At 38.5% G+C, this 17,935-nt stretch overlaps 1 protein-coding gene across 2 annotated transcripts in view; it reads left to right on the plus strand.

Annotated features, from left to right (window-relative positions):
* Nucleotides 1–17,693, plus strand: part of herc4 (HECT and RLD domain containing E3 ubiquitin protein ligase 4) — a 140,456-nt gene extending 122,763 nt beyond the window's left edge. For both annotated transcript variants that reach the window (XM_078565854.1, XM_078565853.1), the window contains exons 21-24: nt 3,685–3,767; nt 6,994–7,177; nt 15,351–15,453; nt 15,583–17,693. In XM_078565854.1, the coding sequence (XP_078421980.1) occupies nt 3,685–3,767; nt 6,994–7,177; nt 15,351–15,453; nt 15,583–15,791 (579 nt within the window). In that variant the 3' untranslated portion in view covers nt 15,792–17,693. The remainder of the gene's footprint in view (nt 1–3,684; nt 3,768–6,993; nt 7,178–15,350; nt 15,454–15,582) is intronic.
* Nucleotides 17,694–17,935: the final 242 nt, after the last annotated feature.

Genomic DNA, 17,935 nt, shown 5'->3' on the forward strand with positions numbered 1-17,935 from the left:
CTCTAAAGCAAAAAGGGGTAATCAAAGCAGAGTTCTGCATTTAAATGGAAAGATTGAAACTAAACAAACTTGAAAAGTGAGGGATATAAACATTCAAAATTGGTGGGTAAGAGAATAACAGCTGGTCTATCAAACCTGACTGGAGCATTTGGTATATAAAAAGCCTGGTGGAAAGGAGAGTTGAAAGGCAAAAGGGAACATGAAAAAAAGCAAAAAATTATGAAAAGAAATTATATTTTTTTATAAACATTAAAAAATGAAGATAAAAGCCAGAGGATAGGAACACCCAAGAAAGTGAACAAGTAAGTCTAATTGGAGGAAGAAAGCATGTGGAGATATTAAATACTTTACATTGATGTTTAGAAATGATAGGAGGATGTAGAGATACTAGGGAGGATATAGAGGAGGTAGCTTGAAAAGGAATTGGGTGCGAAAGGACTAGCAGAACTCATCCTGAATGTTAGAATTCTGATGGAATGCACTCTGGACCATTGGAGGAAGTCAATGAGGTAACGACAGAATCACTGGCAACCAGCTTTCAAACCTCCTTGAATATGCACATTGTGCCTTTAGGCTGGAGATTAGTCAGTGCCACCTTGGCTCGAGAGTGCAAAGGGTAAACTGTTTCCAACATTTTCTGTTTTGTTTCAGATTTCCACCATCCACAGCATTTTGCTTTTGTAACTATACTGCAGTTAGTCTCAAGATTATTACAATCTGTAAGTCCCTTTGAAATTAGTCAGAATCTAGCACGGCGTGACAAATGAAATGTTTTTCTTTGAAGAGTGGTTGATTTGGGTAGGTAAAGAAATGCTGTAAATGTTATATAATAGAATCGTTACAGCAGAGGAGATGGCCATTCAGCCCATTTGTGTCTATGCTGCCTCTCCTAAGGAGCAATTCATGTACTGCCAAAATTTGCAGGGTTTTTGCTGGTAAACTATCAGTGTTCACCATCACTATAGTTTTGAATCTGACCACAGTTTCAGGATTTAGTGCAAGAGTAGATTAATACAGAAATCCTGAAGTTGCGGTCTGTCATCCGTTGTTCCACTATAGGCTTCACTGTAGACTTCCCCACCCATGAGTCAGCAGTCAGCAAGATCGATTGATCTGGAGAGAACTTGCCCTTTTCCACTCTCATCACTGTTAGGAACTTCAAAACGTTGTGCCCTGCTTAGTGAGGTGTAACTGGGTTTTTAATAATCTGAGCAGCAACTACTGCTGAACAACCAATCTGGAATGAAAAAGTAACTATTTTCTTGGAACGTTTCACCGTTGACTGCAAAACCCCAGCCATTGTCTGCAGGAATTTTGGAATGCATTTGATGAGGTCTTGTGAGAGGCCTATTACATTAATTCAGCCTTATGGTGCAAGAAAAAATATAGTCACATGAATAGAATGTTGGTTAACAGGAAACCATTGAAGTAAATGGGTATTGCTCAAACTGGAGAATAATTGGAAGTTCTGTACCCTGTGGGTCAGTGCTGGGTGCACTTGAGTTCTCTATATACAGATGATTTGGATTTGGGTGAAAGGAACACAATCTCAAATTGCTGTTAACACAAATAGGGGTTTGGTGACTAGTGAGGAGGAATATAGACATCTACAGCAAGGTATAAACAGGTTCAGTTAAAGAGACAGACATTAGATGCAATTTAATGTACAAAGGTATGAAGAAATATGCATTAGGACTATATACTGAATGGAAAGATTCTTCTGACTGTGGATCAACAGAAATTTAAGGGTTTAATTCTCTGAAAGTGTGCCTGAAGATGGTTAAAGCCAAAAAAGGACCAACATAATTTGATATTTTATAAATAGGGAGCATAGGATAGAAAAGTAAAGAACTAATAACTGACAAATATGTTGGTTTGGGTACAGCATTATGTTGTTCCATTACATTTCGAGAGTTGGCCCAAAGTGGTAGCCAATAAGTATATCAAGCTTTGCATCAAGAGATGGATTGTCTGTTACCGTGGACCCAAGGTAGCAGAATTTGCTAACCATTTCCACCTGGTGTTATTTAGTGTGATCAGGGGTGTAGATGTGACTCCCTGTCCCATGACCACAGTTTTCTTGATGCTTATAGTCAGGGATAATAAGTTACAGGCATGGGAGAGACAATCCATGAGTCTTTGAATCTGAGTTTCTGTGAGCAACCTGTGCAGCATCACCAGTGTAGAGAAGTTCTCTGGTCAAGATGTGCTGTATTTTTGTCTTCACTTTCAGCCTGAATAGATTGTAGAGCTTGCCATCTGACCTAGTATGCAGGTAAGCTCCTTCCATATCTGCAGGGAGGTCAATGGTCAGGAGCATGGAGAAGATGATACCTAACAAAGTGGAGGTTAGGACACAACCCTGTTTCACTCCATTCTTCATGCTGTCGCTGTTGGACACGGTGCCATCAAACTGTACATTGCAATGTTTGTTATCGTGGAAGGAGCAAGTAAGATTGAGGAGCTTTGGTAGACAGCAATTTTGTGAAAAATCTTGTTAAATCCTGCCCTGCTGACAGTGTTGAATGTTTTAGTGAGATCTACAAAAGTAAGATAGAGGTATATGCATGGAATAACATCAAATTGACTCTGAGGGCTTGGATGCAGGTTTATGAGGCCTGTGCTCTTAGCATCTTGTGTGACTGTGAAGCAAGAATGACTTACAACTACCAAGAAAGTAAGTTCAACAAATTTCTGCTTCACTGCTGATGGCACATTTTGGACAAACCTTGGAAGGGAAAAATTACAAATCCGGCAGACTTTTCAATGGCAAAGCTCTCGAGCATGTTGGCACTCATTAAGCAGAGGTGACTTTGCTGGTTAGGGCACAGTTTGCAGGATGGAATATCTAAGGATGGCATACTTAAGGGTTTCCTGTATGGTGAGGTAACCAATATCATACAAGCAGTAGGAAACATAAAGCTTCGCTTTAAGAATGCTTGCTATTGCAACACTATAGCCTAAAACATCGATTCTTGCATTTGGGAGATATTAGCTGATAAAGAAAAATGGCAACAGCACCTGTGGATTGACTTGCACCACCATGGCGATCAGTGGCTACAGCAGCATGGCAACAAATTTAAACTTAAAAAGTTGATGGAAGTTAAATTTCAATAGTGCTGCTTTTTACATACACATTTCCATTGAGTTCCCTCTTCTGCATTAGAGCACCATGATGTTTGGGACTCAAATTTTCAGCCCTTTACGGGAATCTGTGTTTCCCCTGTGACATGTTCAATATTCCAAATGTTTATCCTTGAATTATTCAGCTGACCTACAGTTTTATGGAACTGTTCATTTCAGGAACTTGGCATTCACTGAAAAGATACCCCCTGATGCACCTAAAATCCCACATTGTTGCATTGCTGGTATTTAAATACTGAAACAATGTACTTTTCTGCACTTTGCAAGATTATGGACATGTCAAAATAAAGATTAAATGAGGAAAAATCTGGAAATCTGAAATTAAAACAGAAATATTGAAAAATAGAACCAGGATGGACAGTAAATTTGGAAGTCCCTTACAAGAAGTCTTGGTCTGTTCCTTGCTTAGGCATATTCTAACCTTGTATAGGGTAGAATCCTTTTGCTCCCTGAGAATATCTTTTCACAACAGTTTAATTAATATTTTAAAGATTTGTAGTTGGCAGTTTACTTTTTCCAATTTTCTATCTATTTAAACAGATTGCAGTAGAAAAGTTTGGAGTAACTGAAATTAAAGAGTTGGCTCCAGATGGCACCAATACTCCTGTCACTAAATACAACAGGTGAGAGAACTTGTTTAGATACATTGCAGAAAACTATTAGTTAAAGCTGCAACATGTTTTTTTCAAAGCTTTATCCAGTTCAGAAATAATCCATTAACTACAATAATTATATTAAATGGCAGCTGACGTTTTACACATTCACTGAACAATGTGTTAATGCATGAATGTTTAATTTTACAATATTATGGAAGTGATCACCTATGAATGGAATGACAGTGAAAGATAAATGCTTTAGTTATCTGCATTCTCACTTGTCTGAGTTTACACACAGGTCTGGAGACCAGTGGACTGCTTTGTGGGGCGGATTAAGAGAGAGAGAAGTTCACTCAATGCTGTTTAAGGGGAGTGCAGCCAGCTATAAAGAGCACTTCTTCCCCTGAACACTATTCACTACTTTTGCCTTTTTTTATTTCTCTGTGATCTCTCCTAGCTGCTTCCATAGCCTATGGATCTGATTTTTTTTTTAACCAGGCTCCAAGCATTCTATCTCTTCCAATCTTTTCTTCAATCAATAAATGATTGAAACTACAATCTACCTTTAAGTCAAAGTTGGCTACTTCAAATTGTCTATTAATTAAAATTGAAATTATGCAAAATATATTTATTTGCTGTGTTGGCTTTAAATAGTTCATATTTTTTAAGCAATACAATTTTCAACTAATAGAAGTAGACTCCATAAGGATGGCCAATTACAAGGCCCAACTGTTCTTCGGAGTGCCTGATTTTCTTGTAGCTTCTGGTATTTATTTCCTCCACCGATCTCTTCCCAGTGGCCCAAAAGCGACTGTTTGAGAACATATGAAAGAATGCATTGCTACTTTGTGACATGTCAATGGCTGTACGTAGGGAGCATTAACCAGCCTTGTTTTTATAAAGAATACTTAATTGATTTATTAATGAGTTAAGATCTTTTTCTGGATATTGCAAATGATTGCCCCAGTATTTTCTCAGTTGGATTTCATTTTTAAAAATGAAAATTTAAACATTCTTAGGAAATTAAAAAGCAAGTTGGCTGAAAGTATTTCCCTTCTTTGTGCTACCTCACTCTTCATTTTTTAAAATTCTTATTGCCCATCCCTAATTATCCTTGAGAAGGTGGTGGTGAGCTGCCTTCTTGAACCACTGCACTCTGTGTGGTGTAGGTACACCCACAGTGCTGCTAGGAAGGCAGTTCCAGGATTTTGACCCAACGACAGTGAAGGAAAGGCAATATATTTCCAAGTCAGGGTGGTGTGAGGCTTGGAGGGGAACTTGCAGGTGATGGTGTTCCCATGCATGTGCTGCTCTTGTCCTTCTAGCTGGTAGAGGTCGTAGGTTTGAAAGGTGCTGTTGAAGGAGCTTTGATGAGTTCCTGCAGTGCAACTTGTAGATGGTACACACTGCCACTCTGCGTTAGTAGTGGAGGGAGTGGATGTTGGATGGGGTGCCAGTCAAGCAGGCTGCTTTATCCTGAATGGTGTCAAGCTCCTTGTGTTGTTGGAGCTGCATTCATCCAGGCAAATGGAGAGTATTCCGTCACACTCCTGACTTGTGCCTTGTAGGTGGTGGACAGACTTTTGGGAGTCAGGAGGTGAGTTACTCTGTATAGAATTCTCAGCCTCTGACCTGCTCTTGTAGCCACAGTATTTACATGACTGGTCCTGTTCAGTTTCTGGTCAATGGTAACCCCCCAGGATGTTGATCGCGGGGGATTCAGTGATGGTAATGTCATTGAATGTCATGAGGAGATGGTTGGACTCTCTTCTTGGAGATGGTCATTGCCCATCACTTGTGTGGTGCGAATGTTACTTGCCACTTGTCAGCCCAAGCCTGAATGTTATCCAGGTCTTGCTGCAAATGGGCTTGGGCTGCTTCAGTATCTGAGCAGTTGCGAATGGTACTGAGCATTGTGCAATCATCAACGAACATCCCCACTTCTGGTGTTATGATGCAGCGAAGGTCATTGATGAAGCAGTTGAAGATGTCTGGGTCTAAGAGACTAACCTGAGGAACCCCTGCAGTGATGCCCAGGGAGTATGATGATTGACCTCCAATGACCGCAACCATCTTTGTGCTAGGTATGACTGCAACCAGTGGAGAGTTTTCCCCCTGGTTTTCATTGACTCCAGTTTTTCTAGGGCTCCTTGATCCCACATTCAGTTAAATGCTGCCTTGATGTCAAGGGCAGTCACTCTCACCTCACCTCTGGAGTTCAGCTCTTTTGTCCACGTTTGAACTAAGACTGTAGTGAGGTCAGGAGTTGAGTGACTGTGGCGGGACCCAAACTGAGCGTCAGTGAGCAGGTTGTTTCTGAACAAGTGCCGCTTGATAGCATTGTCAATAACCCCTTCCATCACTTTGCTGATGATGAGAGTACACTAAAGGGGTGGTAATTGGGTGGGTTGGATTTGTCCTGTTTTTTGTGGACAGTTATATGCAGCTATAGCAATGGGTGATTTATTTAGAACTTATAAATGGCGCTTCCGAATGAATTACCTACAAATGGCAGGCAAACCCTACAATTAGATGAATGGTCACTTTTATTGAAACAAATGCTCCCCAACAATCCCTCCTTTTGCCTTTGATCATTAATGTTTAAAAAGACCAAGATGTGGGTAATTTTGCTAACCCCCAAACTGGATTAGAGATTTTGTTGGTCAAATATTCTGTCATTGATCAAAATGCTTCTATTGGAAGAATGAAGACTTTGCAAGCTATTTAATATAACATTTACATTATCAAGTGTGTTATGTCCCATGTGGCACTAGACATTTGACATTGATGCAGCATATTCTTTCCCAACACAAACATACCAAACAGGCAGCATTTTTTTTTCCAGAAAGGCGATCACTACTGCTGTACACTGGCACTGAGATTTTTAAAAAACCTGATAACACAATGTTCTAATGGGAAAGAGATGACTACACATCTCCTATTTGCCACTGAAGCTTTGGCAGCTAGAAACTTGAATATGCAGTTATGAAGGTCTCACTTTCCCTCTTGCAACAGTGCTGCAGCCAGGCAGTATAACCTCTTATCTTTTCTTAGAAAAGGTTCCTGTCCAATACTATATTGTGCAGTGTAACTGGGTTATGAGAAATGTTCACTAAGCTCAAAATTGTGATTTTAATGAGTTTTTTGAAAAGTTATTTAATAAAAAGAATGTTCTGCTTATATACTTAAATACTTAGTCCAGTGTTGGCATTTGTGTATAAGTCACTTAGAAATGTTGTTCATGTTTTTCCAGACATGAATTTGTGGATGCATATGTGGACTATGTATTCAACAAGTCAATTGCCCCTTTATTTGATGGTTTCTATGAAGGCTTTCACAAAGTGTGTGGAGGAAAGGTACTTCAGCTCTTCCAGCCTAATGAATTACAGGCAATGGTGATTGGAAACGCAAATTATGACTGGAACGAATGGGAAAAGGTTAGTGTGACCACTCCAGATGATGAAGCATGTTTATTTGGCAAATTTTGTAACTTTCAAAATGAAGTATGTCTGAGGAGGAATGTAACTGATTTTATTCAGTGACATGCTAATAAAATTCTAATTTTTTTGAATAAGTACAGTACTACCAATTAGCATTGCAAGCTTCTTGTCCAATCTTTATACACTAAATGTCGAACACTTAGGAATTACTAATATCCATAATGTGTGTCTTAAATATGCCTCAGCAAGTCACGATAAAAAAATCTTGTTAAATTTAATAGGAGTTTCAACCTATGCCAGTTGGTACTTAAACGCAGAATCTATTCTGCTGGCAATGATATCTACTTAAGAAACCCAGACCATATTCTCCACCGTTGGTGTCTTAAGTTGATCTAACATGTGACCAGCTAGAGACTGATGGCAGTGGACGATGATTAATGCTAATTGATACTAACTGATACCTTAGTGTGTCTGACTTACAACATCTTGCGCCTCTTGCACTAAGGTTCCACTGGCCCCAACTGGGGCTTCATTATCTACATTAGGGGCTGAATGGCCTGCTCCTCCTAATTCTTGTGTTCTATTAACCAAGCCATTAAGAGTTTTATAAATAAAAATATTTTTGGCACAGTCACAGAGGGAGGTATAAGGACACATAACCAAAGATTTGATTTTAAAAATGTACATTTTAAAGAAGGAGAACTTCAACGCTAATAACATTGGGATTATTTCCTATGCCACAAGCAAATTGGTGTAGGGTAAATAAGGCTAGAAAGTTAAATGCATGGCTCAAAGATTGGCATGGGAGAAATGGGTCACTGGTGCCAGTACTGGGGAAAGTGGGAGCTCTACCATGGGAAGGTTTTCACCTGAGCCGTGCTGGGACCAGTGTTCGGCAAGTCGTATAATGAAGGCGGTAGAGAAGACTTCAAACTAAATAGTGGGGGCAAGGGATCAATTGTGGGAAAATGAGATAATTTAAAGAGAAAAGACCCAAGAGAGCAGGGTAGCAATAAGGGGAATGATAATCAAAGTGTGGCATGAAAGGACAGAGCATACAAATTTAAAACTTAAGATAAGGCGAATAAAGGACCGAACTAAAGGCTCTGTATTTAAATGCACATAGCATACATAACAAAACAAATGAATTGAGAGTTCAAATAGAAATAAATTTGTATGACCCAACAGCCATGACAGAGACTTGGCTGCAAGATGCCAATGGCTGGGACCTGAATATACATTGCGGAAGGACAGGAGGCAAGGAAAAATTGGAGGAGTAGCTCTGTTAATTAAGGATGGCATTGGTACATTAGAGGGGGATAACCTTAGTTCTAAAGATCAAGATATTGAATCAGTTTGGGTAGAAATACGAAATAGTAAAGGTAGGAAGTCACTTTTGGGAGTAATTTATAGGCTCCCTAACAGTAACCACGCTGTAGGACAGGGTATACAGGAGGCAGTAATGGAGGGCTTTTGACAAAGGTACAGCAATAATCATGGATGATTTTTATCTACATATAGATTGGATAAATCAGATTGGCAAAGGTAGCCCGGAAGATGAGCTCAATAGAGTGTTTTCGGGACAGTTTCTTAGAGCGACAGGTTCTACAGCCGACCAGAGAGCAGGCTATTCTAGACCTGGTAATGTGCAATGCGACAGGATTAATTAATGATCTCATAGTAAAGGTGCCCCTAGGTTGCAGTGATTGAATTTTGCCATCACCTTTGAGGGAGAGAAGAGTGGGTCTAAGACTATTGTTTTAAACTTAAGGGGAATTATCACAGTATGAAAACAGACCTGGCTTAAAGTTAACTGGGGAATTAGGTTATGAGATAGGTCAGTAGAGATGCAGTGGCAGATATTTAAGGAGATATTTCATAGCACTGAGCAAAGGTACATTCTAGTGAGAAAGAGAGGCTTTAGAGGAAGTTTGCATCACCCATGGCTAACTAAGGAAGTTAAAGATAATATCAAATTGAAAGACAAATTGTACAATTCTGCAAGGTTATTGGGAGGTCAGATAATTGGCCAGAATATAAAAAAAGCAAAGAATGACTAAAAGAATAATGAGGGAAAAATTAGAGTAAGAGAGAAAGCTAACTAGAAATATGAAAACAGATAGAGCTTTTACAGATATTTAAAAAGGAAAAGAGTCACTAAGGTGAGTGGTCCTCTAGAGAGAGATCCTGAGGAATTAATAATAGAAAATAGGGAAATGGCAGCAGATATTTTACATCTGTCTTCACAATACAAATAACATCCCAGAAATAATTGTGAATCAAGAGGTGAAAGGGAAGGAGAAACTTTTAAAAAAAAAATTACAATCACCAGGGAAAGTGCACAGAGAAAATTATTAAAACTAAAAGCTCAAAATTCCTCAGGTCCTGATGGGCTTCATCCTAAGGCCCTAAAAGAAGTGGCTGTCAAGATAGTGGATGCATTGGTTTTGATTTTCCAAAATTCCCTAGATTCTGGAAAGGCCCCATCAGATTGGAAAATAGTGGATGTAACTCTTCTATTCAATAAAGGAGGGAGACAGAAAGCAGGAAACTTCAGGCTGGTTAGCTTAACATCTGTCATTGGGAAAAGACTGGAATCAATTAATAAGGAGGTTATAGCAGGGCACTTAGAAAATCTCAATACAATTTCTGAAACAGAAATCATGTTTGACTGATTTGTTAGAGTTCATTGAGGAAGTAACAAGCATCATGGATAAAGGGGAACCTGCGGATGTGATGTATTTAGAAGGCATTTGACAGGGTGCCACATCAAAGATTAATACAGAAAACAAGAGCTCATGGTGTAAAGGTAACATATTAGCATGGATAGAGGATTGGTTAGCTAACAGGAAACAGTAGGCATAAAGGGGTCATTTTTGGGTTGTCAGGATGTAACAAGTAGAGTGCCTCAGGGATCATTGGGGGTTCAACTACAATCTGTATCAATGATTTGGATGAAAGGACAGAATGTATAGTTGGTAAATTTGCAGATGAGACAAAGTTAGATGCGAAAGTAAGTTGTCAAGAGGAGGTAGAGAGTCTGCAAAGAGATATAGACAGGTTAAGTGATGGGGTGAAAAATTGGCAGATGGTGTATAATGTGGAAAAATGTGAACTTGTCCAATCTAGCAGGAAGAATAGAAAAACTGTATATTATCTAAATGGAGAGAGATTGCAGAACTCTGAGGTATAGAGGTATCTGGGTGTCCTGGTATATGTATGTCAGAAAGTTAGTATGCAGGTACAGCAAATGATTAGGAAGGCAAATAGAATGTTGTCGTTCATTGCAAGGGAAATGGGAATATATAAGTAGGGCTGTTTTGCTACAGTTGTACAGGGTATTGATGAGACCAGGTCTAGAGTAGTGTACAGTTTTGGCCTCATTTAAGAAAAGACATAATTGCATTAGAAATAGTTCAGAGAAGGTTCACTCGACTGATTCCTTGAATGAGATAAGATAAGCTAACCTTATGAGGAAAGATAATAAGATAACCTTATGAGGAAAGGTTGGACAGATTGTGCCTGTATCCATTGGAGTTTAGACGAATGAGAGGTGATCTTATTGAAATATGCAAAACCCTAAAGGGATTTAACAGGGTGGATGCTGAGAGGATGTTTCCCCTTGTGGGAGAGACCAGAACTAGGAGAGACAGTTTAAAAATAAGGGGTCTCCAAATTAAGACTGAGATCAGGGCCAGAATTTTTCCGTCAGCGATTTGGGAGCGGAACCCACTCGCCGACAGGAAAATGGCGCGGGATGACTTCGGGAGGAACCCCTGACATCATCCCGCCCCATTTAAATATTCAGGAAGGCGGGCGGACAACAAAATCAGCTGCCTGCCTGCCGACCTGTCAATGGCCAATTAAGGCCATTGACAGGATAATTAACCCAATTAAAGGCCTTGCCTGTCCAACCTTAAGGCTGGCGGGCAGGCCAAGAGTCCCGGCGGGCAGTAGGAAAAACATGAAATCTCATTCACTGGCGGGATGAGGTTTCATGTCCGTTTTTAAAAATCTTCAATAAACTGTCATATTTATTAACCTCTCGTGTAACATTGTCACATGAGGGGGGAGATGTTAATAATTTTTTTATTTTTCCATTTCTGGGGTTTTTTAAACTGTCACCAATCTCCCTGAGACAGCCCATAGTCTCAGGGAGCAGTGCACTCTTTTGCGCGCATGTGCAAAAGAGCGCACTTTGACAGTTGGGGAATCCCTCCTCTCCCCCCCCTTTGCACAGGAAGCGCATAACGCTTCCCGTTGGGCAGCCCGCCCACTCAAAATGGCGGTGGAGCCTGTTTCAGCAGCGGAGTTCGGCTACCCACCTGCCGCTGAACCAGTGGGGCCCGCCCGCCCATTGAGGGCTAAATTCTGCCCAAGGAGAATTTTTTTCTCTGAGGGTCATGAATCTGTGTAACTCTTCTCCTCAAGAGAGCAGTAGAGGCCATTTTAAGGCAGAATTAGATAGATTCTTGATTAATAAGGGAGTCAAAGGAAAAAGGGGGTATTCAGGAAAGTAGCGTTGAGGCCACAGTCAGATCAGCCATGCTGTTATTGAATGGCAGAGCAGGCTTGAGAGGCTAAATGGCCTACTCCTAATTCGTGTGAGAGGCAGAGAAGTTTAGAGCGAATTCCCAAGTCTTAGAGTTACTGCAGCTGAAAGCATAGCCACCAGTAGTGGAACAATGAGAATTGGGCTGCAGAGTAGTGCAGAAAAGTTTTGTAGGGCTGGAGGAGGTTAAAGGATTAGAGAGGGGCAAGGACGTCAAGAAATGTGAAAACCAGTATGAGGATTTTAAAATTGCCAGGAATGGAAATTGTGTCCAGGGAATGGAGTTTGTTGACAATCTTCCCATATTTAGATGAAAGAAACTTCCACTCATCCAATATTGGATGTCAGGGAAGTAGTGTGACAAATCAGAGGTGGTGGTGAGGTGGAGCTGAGTGTCATTGGCATACATGGGAGAAAAAAATGTGCCTAATGTACTTACACTGCACATTTCTTTTCTTCACTTATTAGTTTACATAAGGTTCTTGGAACTAACCAGTGTCAAAGTTTCAGTATAATACTGCAGTAATTAATGGTCACCCAACTATCATAAGATGTTGATGAATAATTTCTGGCCACATAAGACGCTTTTGTGCATCTCTTCTGGGTCATTGACAAAGTAGTGTCAGTCTTCCTCAGTCTGGCACAGCTCAGATACTCTCTTTATCCAGTGACTGATATTTCATATGATGCTGCCCTTTCCTTGGACAAACATCCTAGTGGCTGCAAGTGACTGGCATCTTTGTTGAGACTTCATCTCTTTATTTCTTTCCTCTATCAAGATCCTTCTTCCACTTGCTGCTATTGCAACAAGCACTGAAGAATTGCTTAGTTCTTTTCTTGCTAGAAGTTGTCGGATTTGCACACTGTTACTTTCTGAAGGATTAAGTTAAAACAAGTTGATGATTTGAAGACAAAACATCATTCTCATTATACTACTCGAGAGGTGTATTTCTTTTATACAGGTGATGTTATAAGAAAGTCAGAACATTTCAGGAGGCATTGTCCCTTTTTGAATGTTGGAATTTGAAACATGTCCGTTACCACAGAAATGTGCACAATGTTCAAAGACCAATTCCACAATGTTTGTTATCACTGCATGCTTGTTTATTGGAGAGGAACTATTTTGTTACTGTATATGGGTGTTGGCATTCTGTAGACACGTACAATACTGAGCAGCTATTTTCTTAGGTGGTAAAATTCTGGGATGTGTGACCAAAACTGAAATTTATGTAAAGGACCAGTTTCTTTAAAAGCAAGATATCAGAATGTGCTGTACTGCAAAGTACTACATATGGATAGTTCACCAGCATGACCCTGTTTTACACTGTCATAATGCCTCTGGCAAAACTGGCTCTGTGGAAGTCAGTTTTCATATAGTTATTTCAAAGAAAAATGTTTGTCGTAGTCAATAGCTTAAGAATTACTCTAGTAACTAATTCCACATTTCTACCGCTCCTTCACTATTCTGACACGGTAACTTTAAATTGTGTTCCCATGTCCTTAAATGTTTCTCACTGCGGTTAACCTATTTGTTCGTAATCTATCTTTGTATATTTTGTATATTAGTAATACAGTAATGTTTAGGTAAGCCAAACCCACATCCTATACCGTCTGGAAGGACAGGGGCAGCATGCACATATTTCTACCACTCTTGATATCCAAGCTTTTAATTATGTTCCCCAGTCATTAAATTTTGTGCCTGACTGAAGAACTTTCTTGAATCTAATTTCTCCATTACTGTGCAAAAATTTCAAAATCCATCACCCTGTTCTGGAGAGTAAAATCTGAGTTCAACCACCTCTCTTCGTGTTGAGTTGAGCAATCGGCCTTTTACCTTCCTCTGGACTTCTTCCTACAATGCCTCGGTCACGCCTCAACAGGTGGAACACTTACCTCTAAATAAGAAGGCTGTGGGTTCAAGTCCCTGTACAGCGACGTGAGCCCATAACCCAGACTGATATTGAAAAAGTATACACTTTCGGAGGCCCTTCAACTGAGAAATTAAACTAAGGCACCATCTGCCCCTACAAGTAGCATAAAAGATCCCATGGCCACTAATACAACGAAGTGCACAAGACTTCTCCACTGTGTCCAAGCCAAAATTTATCCCTCAACAATTATCCCAAAAAATGATCTGGTCATTTATTCCTGCTGTTTTTGGGACCTTACTGTGCACAAATAGTGTTATAACCGATGCAGTTGGTACAGCTGAGTTATTTAAAAATCCCAGAGGGAAACTTTAAACAACTGTCATAACCTATTATTTTAAGTGTTACGTTTGAGATGCAACTCTAAATTCAGGAATCAGACCACCAGTTCTTGAGATTTTACATTAGACTAAATGAAACATTTTATTAATTTACACAGGTTAAAATATATATACACAAGGCTACAAATTACTACTATCATAACTTTTAACAAATTACCAAACTAATCCCCATTGAGGCAACAGCAACCATAGACATAACCAGACACCAGACAAAGCATTTTCATCTTACGAATTCAAAATGAGGTTCTTTTCACTTTGGTTCCTGTGCGGACAGTTGGAGGCTTACAGCTGCCTTTTGATCTCACTGCCTCTGCTCTGCACACCCGAAAACTGCTGAAGTTATACCCACCACCGTCCATTGAATGTAAATTCTCATTGTATCACTAGCCTCTTCAAACGATAAAACCCCTTTCATAGTACCAATTTTATTAGTAATATAAACATATTGCTTGGTATCTGCTAGATAGGTGTCAGTTTTCACCCCGCTTCTCTATTCAAAAAATGCAAGTGGACGCTATCTCTCTTACATATCAAAACTAGTACACATCAAAGCACCCAGACTAGCTGGCTTTAATCAAATTAAGACATACCCACAGACTAAACCTCTATTTTAAAAGAAAAATATTTTCCAATAATATATACATCAATAGCTTCATGACAAATAAGCTGTTGCATTTCCTACATTACAACAGTAACAAGACTTCAAAGAATATTTCATTGACTGTAAGGTATTTTGAGATATCCTGTGGTCATGAAAGATGTTACATAAATGCAGGGCTGTCTGTGTCTCTAATATGGAAACCAAATCTGAACATGATACTTCAGATGTGTTTTCATCAAGGCCAAGTATATATCAATATTCTATATGCTTTCTTGACCACCCATGAAAAACTAAACTGGACAATTAACACAATCTATTCACAAAGCCACAGGTGCCTCGTGCTTTAATTTTCCATTTATATAATATTGGAGTGTTTCTATTTAATATGCACCCATATTATCACTACTTTTAGCTTAATCTCAAGATGTTGCACTTAGTGTCAAATTGTGTTTCCGTTCCATTCATTGACCTATTTTGTCTAGATCCACTACACCCAAATCCTACAAACTTAGGACAGCTCGAAAAATACCTTGTACTCCCAAGTCACTTTTTTTTAAAATTGTAAACATCAGCCCTCATAGAATTCCACAGAATGATTTCCATTCTGATATCCCTCGTCATGAGATTATCAAGTTCTCTGCCTTCCATACAGTATTTAACCTAACACTGGTTCCAGTTTGTAACTTTTTTTCTAATCTATAAATTCTCCTGATTTTGCAAATAAGCAACTTTGTGTTTTTCTGGATAGAATACTGAATATAAAGGAGAATACTGGGCAGATCATCCTACCATCAAATTATTCTGGGAGGTGTTCCATGAACTACCTTTGGAAAAGAAAAAACGTTTTCTATGTAAGTCTTTAAACTAATTGAATTACTATGGCACTTAACTGTTCATGATTTTATCTGTTTTAAATCTTTCCTTCTCAGTGCACTGGTTGGATCTGAGAATGATTATCTATTTTTGCAATTATTTTGCAGTGTTTCTAACTGGCAGCGATCGTATCCCAATTCTTGGAATGAAGAGCCTAAAATTTATCATTCAGCCAACAGGAGGTGGAGATAATTATCTTCCAGTGGCACACACCTGCTTTAATCTTCTGGATCTGCCAAAATACACAGACAAAGAAACCCTTAGGACCAAGCTCGTTAAAGCCATAGATCATTATGAAGGCTTCAGTTTGGTGTAAACAGGCAACTCTTAACTGCACACCTTTTGCTTTTTGAGCTGGGTAAAAAGCAGATTCCTTGGAAATTACACATTTAGCAAGAAATGCTGTGCTGTGAGAAATTGAACTGAACAAATAGTGAAGAGCTTACAAGTGTTAATTTTAGCAATTTGTATAAAATCATGTACACTGTTAATGTTACATATTAAAATTATATTTACAAATTATGGGTGTAAATGATCTACATTGATAACATCAGAAGAGGCACTAATACATAGCCTTAGATACAAAGTCAACTAGAGTATGGGGAGACTGGAGTACAGAAGCATGAAAAATTCACCTATAATTTTTTTTCATTACTTGTTGGCAAGTGTAAATTAAGTTGTATGTAAGATTACATTGTACTTTAATGACTAGTTGATAACAGTAAATAGCGTTAAGATTTTTGTAATTAAATCACTTTTTGGTAAGTAGTAAAAGCATTGAGAAAATATGCATATGGCAGCACTGGCATGCTGTACATTAGAGCTTGTGTTCACAAAGTCTACTTCTAAACCCCTTGTTCACCCCTTTTTCATTGCGACAAATAAATATATGCATAATTATTGAATTATGGACCTAAGTATTCTACTCAGTTCATTTACTGACAGAATCTTGGCAAAAACTTTGATTCAGCCTAAGCCTAGATGCAGAAATAAGTAACACAGTGTCAAAGATGAGTACAATCTCAGAAACTTCCCAAAAAAACTATTGGGATCAAAAACTAAGATCCCAGTTTAAAGGGGCACTCCATTCTTACTCTATAAAATTAATTTGCATTGCAATTTTGAATCTTAAAACTATTTTTCTAGAACTCCATCTCAACAAAGGGGTAACTTTGGGAGAAGACAGAGCTGTGATTGTTAGGTGAGGAAATAACTTAAAATTATTTTTGTAATAGATGCAAAAGTAAGATAAAAGAATTTTGGATTTAAACATTCCAAGCCGAAGCTCCAATGTCTTGGATTTCCCCGGACCCTGTAGTGCTAAGTTACTTACACTGTTCCAATAGCCATTGCTACCTTGTAGATTTAAAGGGTAAAATATTTTTACCATATAAAAATACAATGTGTTTGCTCATGTGTCTCGATTTTATTTTGAAATGTCACTATTCTATAACTTATTTTCAAGTAAATTTTGGAGAGTTGTTGAATTTTATCTTGCTCCATGAAAGATACATTACAACTTTGAATTAAAGATTCAATTTTTGAGTAAAGATATTTAAGCTGCCTTAATAATTAAACTTGCTTGTATTTCTCTGAAGATAATTATATATTCATTATATTTCCTGCTGTAATGCTGTGATATTAGTAAAAATGTAGCATCAAGAGCTAGAAGTTGGCCTTTACAGTATATGTATTTATCATAAATGTGACATTAATTAGTTGCATTTGGGGACAATTGTAGTAGAAGCATGTTTGAAAATGTTCTCCGATTTAAAAGAATCAGATAATAAAATTTGTGTTAAGGTCAAAAAAAATACTGGAAGACAACACAAAAAAAAATATATAAATATAGCCTAGTTATGGAAACTCCCAATTTGGGTGCTTCACATTTGCCAGAATGTGCTTCACACTATGTTACACATTGGAGAAAATTTGCATCTCTTCAGTCCAGTATGAGGTATGAGAAATGCTAAACAGTTTGGCTGAGAACTTGCAGCTTAATATACATTGAGTCAGTTATTCAATTCCTGAAGACTTGTACAGTAACTTATGAAAACTCATTCCCTTTAAGTATTTAGTATTTTTGCTACAATAACTGTACCAAAATAGAATACCAATTTTGTTAGTTTTTATCAGAATTCTCAGTACCGCTGACAAGTTTATTCATTTACCGTTCTATTTTGTAGCATTTGGGAATTAATAAAGGGGTTGCTGTGTTTTTGTGGTGGTCAGTTTTTTTTAAAAAGTCAAGAGTCGGGCATATTGCTAAAAGAAGAGAAACTGTTATTGGAATTGGACCATGCCAGTGAATCACATTGCTTTTTGTTGAGATGTGTCTCCATATACCTCTTTCCAAGATTGTGAACACAATTTCATGATCAGCAAGAACACCAAGTCTCTGACGAGAGTCTTGGGTATATGAGAGCAACCTGGATAAATATGGCTTCCCATTCACACACT

The sequence above is a fragment of the Cetorhinus maximus genome, chromosome 20, assembly GCF_964194155.1.
Source record: "Cetorhinus maximus chromosome 20, sCetMax3.hap1.1, whole genome shotgun sequence".
NCBI lineage: Eukaryota > Metazoa > Chordata > Chondrichthyes > Lamniformes > Cetorhinidae > Cetorhinus > Cetorhinus maximus.